This window comes from Trachypithecus francoisi, unplaced genomic scaffold (assembly GCF_009764315.1).
Source record: "Trachypithecus francoisi isolate TF-2019V2 unplaced genomic scaffold, Tfra_2.0 Lachesis_group7, whole genome shotgun sequence".
NCBI lineage: Eukaryota > Metazoa > Chordata > Mammalia > Primates > Cercopithecidae > Trachypithecus > Trachypithecus francoisi.
The window spans coordinates 50,190,803-50,205,249 of NW_022681472.1; the positions used below are offsets into that span (position 1 = coordinate 50,190,803).

The window sequence follows — 14,447 nt, forward strand, 5'->3', positions numbered from 1 at the left end:
CTGTGATGTCATGTTGGCACTCAAAAAGTTTTGAATTTTGGAGCACTTTGAGTTTCTAATTTCCAGATTAGGAATGCTCAATCTGTGTATAATGAGTGCTTAATAACTGTTAGCTAATATTATTAATATCAAAATGTGATTTTTCCATGGTTTGAGCTTAAGACGATTTTTATTTTCTTTGTGATTTTCTGAATTTTCTAAATTTTATGCAACAATCATGTATCACTTTCAAAATGAGGGGAAAAAAGTTATTTTTAATGGCAAATTTTGTATTTGTTAGCACCAAACAAACAAAACTGGCAGACTATATTAACATAAAATAGGAAGGGAGACCATGGCCAAGCATTAGATAAGGTACCAAAGGCGATTGGCCACAAACTGTAGAAGGCGGTACCTCAAACCCTTCTCTTCCCTACTTCAGCTCTAGGAATGTGGACATGCTCTGAAGAACAAGTGAAAGGCTGGATAAGCTCTACAGCAGAACCATGCTAGATAGCCTGCAGAGCTTTTTGAAAACCCACAAATGCAACCTCAGAAATTAGCCCTATCTGCCCTCTTAGATTCATATACTATAGAACCCTCATATCCCTGACATAGTTTCAGACACTCTGCACTTACCTTTATAGAGCTGAACAAAAGGCAGGGGTGATTGCACAATTTTTTAAGAGCTCCTATACATATTAGATGGGGACTATTTTCCAACAACCCTTGAAGACAGAACCTGACAACCTGAGAATTTAACAGCTTTCGATAAAGCTCAATCTGTAGTGCTCCTGGTCGGCAAAAGATAACATTCTCTATTTTAGGTGGGAGATATTTATTTATAATTTCTTGGGTTCTTCTAAGGATAAAGAGTCCAGTGAGGCAAGCAAGTTCAGTTGCTCTTCTTTCTCCTAACTCCTTTTCTTCCTGTGGAAAAATAGCAGACTTAAATGAAAGTGTTACAGGCAGAAATACACTTAAAATAAACATTAAAGATTTCATAATGATAAACCATTTACTAACTGCTTCCCAACAAATTTTAAAAGAAGAAATAAAATAAGAGTATAGGGACAGAAAAACCAACCATGATCTATTTATATGTTTAGCATAACCATTAATTAAGTGAAGTCACAGTCTCCTAAATAACATAAAATAATGATATATAATTGGTAGAATCTTAGATTCAATGAAATATAGTCTGTATACAACATGTAAACCATAATTTAACCATTGTCCTACCTTTAAAAATGTTTGTTTCCCATTTGTGTTTCCCTTAGTTTGCTTCTTTTTTTTTTTTTTTTTTTGAGACAGAGTCCCACTCTATCACCCAGGCTGGAGTGCAGTGGCACAATCTCGGCTCACTGCAACCTCCACCTCCCGGGTTCAAGAGAACCTCCTGCCTCAGCCTACCCAGTAGCTGGGATTACAATGCACACCACCACATCTGGCTAATTTTTATGTTTTTAGTAAAGACGGGGTTTCATCATGTTTGCCAGGCTGATACTGAACTCCTGACATCAAGTGATCCATCTGCCTTGGCCTCCCAAAGTGCTAGGATTATAGGCATGAGCCACTGTGCCCAGCCTGTTTCTAATATTTTATCCTTACAGCTAAGTTTTTATTTCTTTTTTTTTTTTTTGAAACAGAGTCTCACTCTGTCACCCAGGGCTGGAGTGCAGTGATGTGATCTCAGCTCACCACAATCTCCACCTCCCAGACTCAAGCAATCCGCCCACCTCAGCCTCCCCAATAGCTGGGACCACAGGTACATGCCACCACATCTGGCTTTTTTTTTTTTTTTTGGTGGACATAAGGTCACCCTATACCTTATAGCTAAGTTTTTAGTTTTTGGTTTTTTTGTTTGTTTTTTGAGACGGAGTTTTGCTTTGTCGCCAGGCTAGAGTACAGTGGCATGATCTCAGCTCACTGCAACCTCTGCCGCCCAGGTTCAAGTGATTCTCCTGAGTAGCTGGGACTACAGGCGTGTGCCACCATGCCCAGCTAATTTTTGTATTTTCAGTAGAGACAGGGTTTTCACCATGCTGGCCAGGATGGTCTCGATCTCTTGACCTCGTGATCCACCTCAGCCTCCCAAAGTGCTGGGTTTACAGGAATGGGCCAACACACCCGGCCAGCTAAGTTTTTAAATAAACCTACTATTATTTCTTTATAATAAATTCCTAAAAGAAGTATTGTCAGCCCACAAGATATACACAATTTTAATGCTTTTGATATACATTGCCAAACTTTCCCCATGTTGTGCCAATGTACATTCCAACCAACTATTTACATTCCAAATAGGAGACCCTTGCCTACAATTGCTACCACTAGTAAATCCAAGTTGGGGAGGTGGTGTACACCTGCAGTTCTAGCTACTCGGGAGGCAGAGGCAAAAGGATCACTTGAACTCCAGGAGTTCAAGGCCAGCCTGGGCAACACAGAGTGACACCATCTCTAAATAAACAAACACACACCAATAGAAAATTACAAAAGTCACTTTGGTTATTTTGTTCTGCTTTTTTCAACGCTAGTAAGGATGAACATTTTTAAATGTTTATTATCATAATTCTTTGTGAAGTTCCTATTCATGAATTTTAGACAAGTGATGTCATATTCTAAAATAAGGAATGCAGGAAATGAAGGATTGCGGAGAAAAAGAAAGAGTTCACACTACTGATTTTTCTAAATCAAAATAATATGAAGTTATGGATAATTTCCTCAGACATACGGCTTTTTGAAAACTTATTTATTAGAGTAAATTATACCTCAGAAGCAGAAGGTTCTCTTGATAAAATGATGGGTTCTTCATATATTTTCCTATAAGATGACAAAGAGCCTAATATTCCTGGATTTACAAAATCAATTAATGCAAAAAATTCTTGCAGATCATTCTGAACTGGAGTACCTAAAGAGAGACAAAAATGAGGAAAAGGTCAAGTTTGTGTTTTACAATCACAATCTCAGGTTTATAACAAAACCACAATGGAAGTTTGGAGAAATTTATTCCCTAAAAGGAATAAATACAAGCAAATGGCCTAAAACTAAGAAAGAGCAGTCAAAGTAAGTTAAAAAAATATTAATCACCACATAAATTTTTAACTCTAGTTTTAGTTGCATACTAAATTCTTACATAGTAGTATAGTTTAATGATTGAGTGCAGGCTCAGTGGAGTCTGACTGCTTAGGTTCAAATCCTACCTGCATCATTTACTCCCTGAGTGACCCTGAGAAAGTTACTTACACCAATTTATTATCTGTAAAATGCAGATAATAATAGTCTTTCTAGGGTTGTGAGGATCAAAGTAGTCAATCCATATAATATACTTTGAATGGTGCCTAGAGCACAATAAATGTTCTATAACTTTAGTAATTGTTACTGTTATTATAGCTATGTGACTTTGGACAAACTGCTTAAGTCCTTTAAACTCAGGATTTTTTTTCATTTATAAAAGTATGAAGATAATAAATTCCCAGAATAATTATAATGAAAAGTAGAGACAATGGATATGAAGTACCCAGCAAAATGCCTGACACTCAAGAGACACTCATTGAATGGCACCTATTATTACTACCTTTCAAAGTTATCAGATCAAATTAAGATCTTCACTGCCCAAAGGGTTAATACAGATTGTAATGGATTAATATACCCTCTATATATTACATATAGTATGCAATAGCTTTTGGCTAATTTTCAAAGAAACATTAGCATGTTTCAATAATTATAATAGTGCCAAAAGAACATATAAATCAGCACAAACAATGTAATTTCAGCTGGCTTTCAAATAACAGATTAGACAATGTTGTCCAAAAATATAAAAAATGTGAAAAGTAAACAAAAATGCATTTATTTCATTAAGATGGATGACATAAATTTTTTAATGTCAAGTAATTTAATAATCACTTCCCTAAAACTTAATGGGTCCCCTACCCCCAGGTTAGACCAGCAATTGCTAATTTTTTAAAATTTAACACATCTAGTCAGTTTTAAATTTTTAGACACATCGTTGAAAGAGTTGGGAAAAATACATTTATGTTGGTATATATTCAGTTAAGCCTCTAAAAGAATATGCATGATGATGATAAACAAAGATTGGGGAGTATAGGAAAGAAGAGAGAGAACGGTAGAAGGATCACTGTGGTTGGCATTCAGATATTCATCAAACCCCAAATGATTAAGTCAATCATAGTAATTCTATCCCCTCCTTTGCAAATGACTGACATACACAAGGGTTCTTGTCTAATACTGGGTTCACTGGAAGCAGAGCCTAAGACAGTGATTTGTTTGCATGTGATTTACAGAGGGAGAGCTCTCAGGAGAAAGGGAATAATGGAATCAGAAAATGGTAAGGGAAGAAACTAAGCAAGAATGGCCTCAGCTATAATTTAGCTTCAGCTAAATTACACGGAGCTCTAGAGTATAAACTGCACCATAACGTTGGTCCTGAAATTACTCTAAGGCAAGGGAGCTGCCATTTGCCGCTTACCCCTAAATCAGTCAATCGTTGATAGCAAATATAGAGGATAATACAGCTCTCATTCAATCAAAGATAATTCTCCAGAAAGAGAAGGGGCTCCTCTCATTTGTTTAATCAATAGTACCAGCAGCTAAAGAATGGATACAACAGCCCAGAAAAGGAGAGCCAGAAAGGGCACCAAGAGGTTCCATCAGTAGCATGTGACCCATCCTTGCCAATGAGACATGAGAAGTCATCACAGAGGGGCTCTTAAACATAGAGAAACACTCTTAAACATAGAGAAATAAGAAGAGCCAGTCCTGTTCTCCTTTGGATATCATCACATCTAGCTGTGATGTCTGGAACGGCTGCAGTCACTTGCTACCAGCCTGAGGATGAAGCCAACACCAAATATGGCAGAGCAGAAGATATAAAGAACCAGAATCCTTGATGACAATGTTGGGTTGCTGTAGCCTGCCCTACCTTTAGACTTCCAGTTATACGGGGGAATAAGCACATAGTCTTAGTAAGCACACTTACTAAGACTATGTTCAAGAGTATAGAAAAGAAACTTCTGAGAAAATGAAAGGATTCTTTATCTTCCCTACCTCTACCCTATCCCTACCAAAAAAAAAAAAAAGCTTTTTCTCTGTTTTTTGGTTAAAAAAAAAAAAAAAAAGAAATCTATCACCCAACCCAACCCAACACTGTCAATAACCTATACCTATATCCTCCTGTAACCGCCATAGAAAGTTCTGAGAGCTTTTTATACACATTTATATTTTTCTTTTAATCCTATAAGCCCACTTACAGAAATCTATACAGAAATATGCTTGTAGATATTCATCACCACATTATTTATAACAGTAAAGAATTAAAAACAACCTAATGTTAAACTGTAAGAATAGTTCTCAAGATTATGCGTTATAGAAAAATGTTTATATGAAAGATATTTTGATGTACACGTGTATGTGCAAAAAGACGTGTTTTGTATGTACGTGTAAAGAATTTTAAAATTTGCATGTATGCTCTCTGTGTGTATGTACGAATAAAATATGTCAGGTGTTAACAATTAAGGAGGTGAGGTTGGAGGATGATTTCTGTTCTCCAGTTTCTAAACATTCCATAGCAGTATGTGTGTTTTTAAATTTTCAGTCTGTAAAAAGAATTTTGCTTCAAATCTCAGATTTATCTTTTCTATGATATAATGAAAAAGCATCTAAGATCTTATAATAATCATTCAGCTCTTATTGTGGGCTGAACTGTGTCTCCCTAAAATTCCTATGTTGAAGCTCTAACCCCCAGTGTGACGGTTTTTGGAGACAGGACCTTTAAGAAGGTAATTAAGGTTAAATGAGGTCGTAAGGGTGGGGCCTTAATCCAATATGACTGGTGTCCTTATATGAAGAGAGGGAGATACTCCACGAATACATTTGCACAAAGAATAGAGTACATGAGGACACAGGGAGAAGGCAGCTGTCTGCAAGCCAAGTATGGAGACCTCAATAGAAACCAGATGACATCTTGATATTGGACTTCCAGTCTCCAGAACTGTGAGAAAATAAATGTCTGTTGTTTAGTCTGTGGTCTTTTGCTATGGCAGTGCTAGAAGACTAATGCCCCTCTATCAATCAAACTGAATCCTAACCATTTTCCAGTAAACATTAACTCCAAAGCACTGGGCTAGATAATACGGAAACAAAATCAAAATCATTTTCATTTGATTCTTAGTTATGGAGCACCTATCAATTATATGTCACTGTACATAACTCCTATACAAACATGTACTTTCATAACAAGGAACAAATCATCTTGGGGTAAAACATCCTGCGCATAAAAGCAAAGACTTCATTCAGGCAATTCTAAGAAGATAGAAACCAACTATGAGTATTTCTAAATTAAAAAGGTTAGTTAGGGCTAGTTTTTACCTAAATTCATAGCTCAGGGGTTAAGAGTGATATGGACAGCAAAACAGAAACAAGCTAAGATTGACAAAGGATACTGAGGACAATACTAATGTCTCAAATGAAACTATCTCACTGGTCGCTTTCGAGACATTCTTGTTGAATGAAATCCTAGATCAATTTTCTACTGCAGACTAAATTTAATTTGGAATGTTAAATTAGTATTTGCTTATCATTGAGAATATCAATAAAATTATATATTTTTGCTACAGAAAATTATCTGATTTTCAAGTAAGGAAGGGAACTACTTTTATTTCTTCAGTACTTTTCAGTAAATTTTATTTCTCACTCTTCTTTTTTCTTTCTTTTTCTCCTCCCTTCTACTGCTAACCATCTTTACTTTATATCTGCAACTATTATTTAAATAAGTAATACTGACCCCCATCTTAAGCAGTAAGAAGAAACAGTCTTTTTCTCTTCTAACTCAGTGTTACTAAATTCAGCTAACTCATTTTTTTTTTTTCCCATTACTTTTCTGGCTCCAAAGATCTCAAGATCGAAGGCTAGTAAAGAAATCTGAACTGCACATTGGAAATCAAGTATAAAGAATCCACTCAGCTTCTCAAACAGCCAAAGATATGAAAATCATTCAGATTATGGTTCCTATTTCCCTGACTCATTTTTTCCTTTAAAAATGGCATTTTGTAAATATTCAACACCAGTTTTCCTATTCTTTGGTTTTCACTTCACTATTAATGACAAACATTTGTTGAGCATCTAGTAAATCCTGGGGGTATAACTATGAGATTTGACCCAACTCCTTTTGTCTTTATTATCGTGATTAAACTCAAAAAAAAAAAAAAAAAGGTCATTTAGTATTTCCCAAAATCATTTTTTTAAAGTATAGATCATTTTAAAAATCACTTTTGATAATGGTTAATACAATCCTCCTATACAAATTGGAAGTCAAATGAAGAGGAATGTCTTAAAGGTGGATAATCTTCCCCATCCCAACACAGTAAGAACAGAAGAGGAGGCGTTTTCTCCTCTCTGTTGTTCTGGAACATATTTCCACCTATCTGTATAGGAAAGAGGCACAAGTTGTTGGTCACACTCCTTCTCTCTCCTCATTTAACTTCAGAGGAGAGCTGTGACATGCATAAACAACACATGAAGGAAAAAATGATGATGACACGGTAAGAATAATTATATCCTGACCATTCCTTCCAAAAGGGTTGAAGATGGTAGGGAAAATGAAGCCCCGAGTAGAAAATAGGGGAATTTTAAATATTAGTAATGACTACAATTCTCTTCTTTCTTCTGCTGACACAATGGCATATTGGAAGGGCCATACAAATCCAAGATGAGATACGGGAGAAAAGCTACATTGCGCTAGTCTAGGCCTTAAATAACAAGGTAGAAGAGGATTCTTGTATTTACCATCCATCCCACCTTTCCTGACAGTTGAGTCCAGAAGCTTTGGCCAACAATAAACCATGCATATGTAGCACATACATATAAAAATAACTGATATTTATATTAAACACTCACCACTTGTCAGGTGGTTTCCAAGAACTTTACATGGATTAACTCCTCTGACCCTCACGAGAACTTAAGTTAGATGGTATTATCATCCCTATTTTAGAGATTTTTAAAAACTGAGGCACAGAGACACTATATAATTTGCTCCAAGTTGTTACAGCTATGTCAGACTCGGGAACCAAGCACAAGCAATCCAGTCTGATCTCCTAAATTCCTTATCATGATATCATTGTGTTTATTCCTAAAAAACCCCCAAGTCTGGGCTACAAAAAATTACACATGGATTTGAAGATTCAGAATCCTACTAAGAGTCAATTAACACAGGTTTATTAGTATAAATTCCATCCAATACCACCAGTTATTTGAATGTTAAGCATCATAGTACAAGTCTGTATGTTCACTAGGCAAAAATTCCAAAATATCTTCCCCAAACTGAATACTGACCAGTTAGAATTATTCTTTTCTCACAAGAAAGGCTAATGAGGGCTGCAGTTGTCTTAATGGCACTGTTCTTCAAACGATGCCCCTCATCACAGATTAGAAGATCAAATTTTATATTCTTAATTTGATCCAGGGAACGAAGTAACATTTCATAACTGATAATAAGAACAGAATAAAATATAGACTTGATGAATTCTTCAACTTTGTGGTCCTGAGGAAAAAAGATAGTATTTTAAAAATCAGGAAAAGAAATGATATGAAATCAAATTTAAGCAGCCTATTCCTGACAGTCACTTATTAAGAATTGGAATATGTTAACTCTTTCTGTCTTAGTCAACTGAGGTTGCTATAAACAAAATACCATAGATTGGGTGGCTTAAACAACAGACACTTATTTCTCACAGTTCTGGTGGAAAGTCTAAGATCAGGGTGCTAGCATGGTTGGGTTCTGGTGAGAGCCCTCTTCCTGGCTTGCAGAAGAATGCTTTCTTACTGTATCCTCACGTGGTAGAGAAAGGAAGTTCTGGTGTCTCTTGCTCTTGTTACAGAGGCACTAATCTCATCACATGGCTCTACCCTCACCACTTCATCTAAACCTAATTACCTCCCAAGCCCACCTCCTAATACTGTTATACTGAAAGTTAGGGTTTCAACATATGAATCTGGGGGACACAAACATTCAGTTCATAACAACTCAAAACCAAAATGTAAGCTAAGACTCCATTTTTTTGCAAAAGGGTTAGGGAGTTAACAAGTAAAAACTGAATGACTGATTTGAAAAACTAGATTTTTTTTTTAAATGACTAAGGCTAAATTTTCAAGTTTCTTACCTGATCAACAGTAAATATCTTGATCCTTTCACTTCCTAGCCACTTTTGAAATTCTTTCTTCCAATTATTCACCAAGCTTCCAGGTGTGACAATTAGTGTCTTCTTTATTACTGGCTTGCCTCCATAGGGTCCCTGACACTGCAGGGTCCAGATGAGCGAAATACATTGCAATGTTTTCCCTAAACCCATTTCATCAGCAAGAATAGCTCCACATCTGCCATTCATTCTGTTAGAAATAATTTTACTTCCTTTAATCACAATAGAAAAATATTTTATGCCCTTAAAATCATCAAGAACCAGAAACTGGTATTTTTTAATGACACTGAAGACTCTTTTAGTACTTTATTAACTGATTTACAACACATCTTTTGCATCTTTGATAATTATATCCATTACATATTGTCAACTAAATTACCAAAACATAAATCTGAAATTAGAGAGTTGAATCTAAATCATCTGCTACTATTACATGTACATATTTAGAGGCTAGAAATGAATTCCAATTTTATATCTGCATACGGATAATTTAACTATAACTGTGTTTCTCATCGCTAAGAGTTGAGTGATTTTTATTGGTTTCAGATATCAAAACAGTTTAAAATATATTGTTGTATTATATTTAATCAGCAAGACCTATTGAGCTGTATTTTATGATTCTGTCAGTAAATGAAGTCCTCAACAAAAATAGCTCCCTGCATCATAAAAAAATTAAACACTAAACACTTGATATAATACACATAATTTAGTAAAAGTTGTTATCCTACAGACCTAAGTTATATAATTTAAAATTAAATGTTATTAGGGATATTATTAGTAAGATCATGTATTTTTATGCCACTTTATATTCCTAAAGACCTTAGCAGTGTATGTTTTATATTTTTAAAGTTAAGAAACTCCAAGGGAATTAAGGATATTACAAAAATACATAAGTATACAGTTGACCACTGAACAAGAAGGGTTTGAACTGTGAAAGTCCACTTATATATGGGTTTTTTTCAATAAATGTTATAAGTGAGTGTGCCTACCTCTCTTGCCTCCCTTCTATCTCCTCCACCTCTTCCGCCACCTCTGCCACTCCTAAGACAACCAAACCAACCCTTCCTCTTCCTCCTCTTCCTCAGTCTACTCAACATGATAAGGATGAAGACCTTTATGATGATCCATTTCCTATTAATGAATAGTAAATACGTTTTCTCTTCCTTATGGTTTTCATCATGCATTCTTTTTACTGGCTTACTTTATTGTAAAAATACAGTATATAATACATATAGTATATGAAATTATGTGTAAATTGAGTGTTTATGTTATCAGTAAGGCTTCCAGTCAATAGTAGTTTATTAGTTAAGTTTCTGCCAAAGTTACATGCAGATTTTTGACTACACAGTGGGTCAGCACCCCTAATTCCTGAGTTGTTCAAGAGTCAGCTGTAGTTTGTTAGCTAATTGTATTTCTTCTTAGTAGAAATTAAGAACCGATATGTAATTTTGTATTTGTGTTCCATTTCAAGGTATAGAGAAAAATATTACCAACATAAATTACAGCTACTATTTAGGTAGCTGTCTTAGATCAATAATTTGGCAACAAAGGACAAAATGTCAGCCAAATGAGATACATTGAATAGCAAAGAGAAAATACAGATTCATCTTTTCATGGTAAAGAGAAGGGAGCAAACAGGAAGCCTTTATGGAGAAGATGTATCTTGAGCAAAATTGTAAAGGGTAAATAATTACTACATTAATGAGGCAGTTGAATATAGCTGGAGCTTGAACTGAAAAATATGAAGCTACCATGGTAGGTAGAAGACAAAAGATGAGTATACTTATCCTTGAGAGTTTAGACTGTATCTTATAGATCAGCATCTCCCAAACACCAGGATTTCATGACTACTATCATGATTTGTTGTCATATCTGTGATACTATATGTTATTATTTTTCTTCAAATCAACTTATTTTAACTTAAATTTGAAAAGAAAACTCATTCTAAGTATAATTTATCTGTGAAACCAAAAGTTTAATGTGCTATTTTTTTTTTTTTTTTCTGGAGACAGAGTCTTGTTCTGTTACCCAAGCTGGAGTGCAGTGGCGCGATCTTGGCTCACTGCAACCTCCGCCCCCTGGATTCAAGTGATTCTCCTGCCTCAGCATCCTGAGTAGCTAGGATATAGGTGTCCACCACCACGCCTAGCTAATTTTTGTATTTTTAGTAGAGAAGGGATTTCACCACGTTGGCCAGGCTAGTCTTGAACTCCTGACCTCAAGTGATCCACCTGCCTTGGCCTCTGAAAGTGCCGGGATTACAGGTGTGAGTCACCGTGCCCAGCCTATTTTTCTAATAATTAACTAAATATGCTACTATTCAAATTTTTAAAAAAGGCTTGTCCACTTGCCACCCCAAAATGGTCCCATATACTGCCAGTGGAGTAGGGATCACAGTTTGGGAAACCCTGTTCTAAGTTCTGAGAGTCTCTGAATGATTTTAAATAAGGGAATGCCATGTTCAGAACTGTTTTTCAGAGAAAACTCAAGATGGTGGCTTTAAGTAGAATACATTTGAGAAGCATCAGAAGCAAATATATAAGTTAGAAGCCATTGCAATAGTCTAGATAAAATATGATATTTTTATCACCGGTTACTAGAGATGCTGCAGTGGAATGACAGAAAAGATTAGGAAACAATATTTAGTAGGTTAAAATAATTAAAAGTTCAGATTTGACTAGATTCAGAATGTGAGAGAAAAGAAATCAAAGATGATTCTGAGACCAATTGGGATAAGACCTTCGAAAGAAAAAGCAGATTTGGGAGAAAATGTGAGTCTAGTTAATAGTTTCTGGAAGACAGTATTCCCTTAACTTGTCATCATGCAAAGAGTTCTTAGAGTTGGGGAGAATTTCATTTCCAGCTACCTTTAAACGACAAATTTTAAAATCAAAGGGCTTGGCATTTAAAAACAAGGCAAAACAAAACCAAAACAAACAAAAAAGACTGGAAGAAATGTTAGCGGGGGCCTTTGATTCTTTTTTTCTCCTGTTTTTTTGTGTCCTCTAGAATATCTTTAAAAGATGATACTACTATTCTTTAATCAGAAAATGCAAAAAGGAAGAAGAAACTTTCTTCTATTTTCAGACGTAGAGATAGAAGAAAACCTTTTTCCAAAATTATCATAACCAAGCCAGGTGCAGTGGCTCATGCCTGTAATCCCAGCACATTGGGAGGCTGAGGTGGGTGGATCACTTGAGATCAGGAGTTCAAGACCAGCCTGGCCAACATGGTGAAACCCCATCTCTACTAAAAATAAAAACATTAGCCAGGCATGGTGAAGCACACCTGTAATCCTAGTACTTAGGAGGCTGAGATGCAAGAATCACTTGAACTTGAGAGATGGAGGTTGCAGTGAGCCAAGATTATGCCATTGCACTCCAGTTTGGGCAATACAGCAAGACTCCATCTCCAAAAAAAAAAAAAATTCTCAGAACCAGAATTAAAAGCCTCTTTCACTTGTTCTCATGACCCTTTACCATAACAGTACTGAGCTTTTATTATACCACATTAAGGCCAATTGCATTTATCTGTTTACTCAAATACTTTAAAAGTCGCTTAAAAGTAAGGACTGTGGTCCTGATTCCTGTATGCCCACCTCCTAGCAGTATGTTTGGCACATGGCATCTATCAAGAACTACTTTTGAAATAAATGCACACATTAAGCACTATTCACCTTTCCTACCAATTGAAATTCATAGTATACCCTCAGGACTCGTTTTATCAGGATCTTCTTAGAAAACCATTATTGTGTTACAGGTTAAATCAAAATTAAGATTAGATTAAACAAGTGATTTATTTTCCTACCTCATTCCCATTACACATTCATAAAGGAAAATGATTCCTTCTTTCTGATGTGGTCGAAGATGATATACAAGGTAAGGATCAATCACTACATCCACAAGAGGGAAACAGTTCTTATTGAATACACACTGGTGATTCTTATCTGGTCGTGGCATAACGAGGGAATCTTAAAAAATGGTAAAAGTACAAGTATTGTAATTTCACTTTTTCAGCAACCAACATTATCTTGTTTTCATTACCCTAAGATAGAACTGTTTGCCACCATTTGTGGCCAAAAAAAAGTCCAAAATTTAGTCACAGTAATGTTACCCAAGGGCACAAAATTTAAAAAGAAAATCTCATGCCTTACTGATATATGATTTCATGCAAAGAATTATGAAGAGCCTTCCAAACTTCATATACCCAAAAGTGCTTCAAAAGCACTGAAATTCACTATTGTCTAGTAAGGAATTCAGTAAGCCACAACATTCAAATAGTTCAGTATTCAGAGCAAAGAGAACTATTTCCAACTGAAAGCACAGGCTGGAATTTTGCCAAGATACATTTGCCAATGTTCACAGCTTCTCATTCTGAAAAGGCTCCCCAAATTTAACATACAGGGTTTCTATCTTTTCAGTCCTAAACACACTAACAATGATCATTACTCCTATTAATTGGAACTGACAAAAAATGATAAATTTTCCATTGACTTAGCCACATTATTTGCTTGAATTTAATTACTACATTCATGAATGTCAAGTTCATAAATCTTTTTTTGTTTGTTTGTTTGAGACAGAGTCTCACTCTGTTGCCCAGGGTGGAGTGCAGTGGTGTGATCTCAGCTCACTGAAACCTCCACCTCCCAGGTTCAAACAATTCTCTTGCCTCAGCCTCCCGAGTAGCTGGGATTACAGGTTTGCGCCACCAAACTCGGCTAATTTTTGTGTTTTTAATAGAGGCAGGGTTTCACCATGTTATCCAGGCTGGTCACGAACTCCCAACCTCAAGCGATCTGCCCACTTCAACCTCCCAAAGTGCTGGGATTAAAGACGTGAGCCACTGCACCCAGCCTCATGAACCTCTTTAAAGCAGCATGAAGTCATCATAGAATAACAATGTAATTCTTTGAAACTATGCTACACAATTTAAAAGATTTACTAAAATACCACCCAAAAAGGAAAAATCAAATATAGCTAGAAGGCAGGTCTCAATTGATAAATCTGAAATTAGATAATAAACCCACCAAAATTATTTTGGGGATATATTTGCATGCCTACATCATGTTTATAAAAATTGAATTAGACAAAAAAAGAAAGAAGAATGAGGAGAAGAGGAGATAAAAAGAAATAGATTCCAGTCGACTATGTAAATATTCATCAGTGTGGAACTATATTGTCACAGGAATAAGAGTTTGGTCGTGTTTACCATTAACAAATACCCAGAGAATAAGTTTTCTGTGAATTTTCCTAGGGTTCT

General features: G+C 35.7%; 1 protein-coding gene across 1 annotated transcript in view; it reads right to left on the bottom strand.

Moving 5' to 3' along the window:
- Window positions 1-14,447, bottom strand: part of RAD54B (RAD54 homolog B) — a 94,960-nt gene that overhangs the window by 20,119 nt on the left and 60,394 nt on the right. Inside the window, exons 6-10 of the mRNA XM_033202754.1 lie at window positions 12,996-13,158; window positions 9,153-9,378; window positions 8,326-8,533; window positions 2,748-2,887; window positions 619-909 (exon numbers count right to left, since the gene is read on the bottom strand). Of these exons, the coding sequence (XP_033058645.1) occupies window positions 619-909; window positions 2,748-2,887; window positions 8,326-8,533; window positions 9,153-9,378; window positions 12,996-13,158 (1,028 nt within the window). The remainder of the gene's footprint in view (window positions 1-618; window positions 910-2,747; window positions 2,888-8,325; window positions 8,534-9,152; window positions 9,379-12,995; window positions 13,159-14,447) is intronic.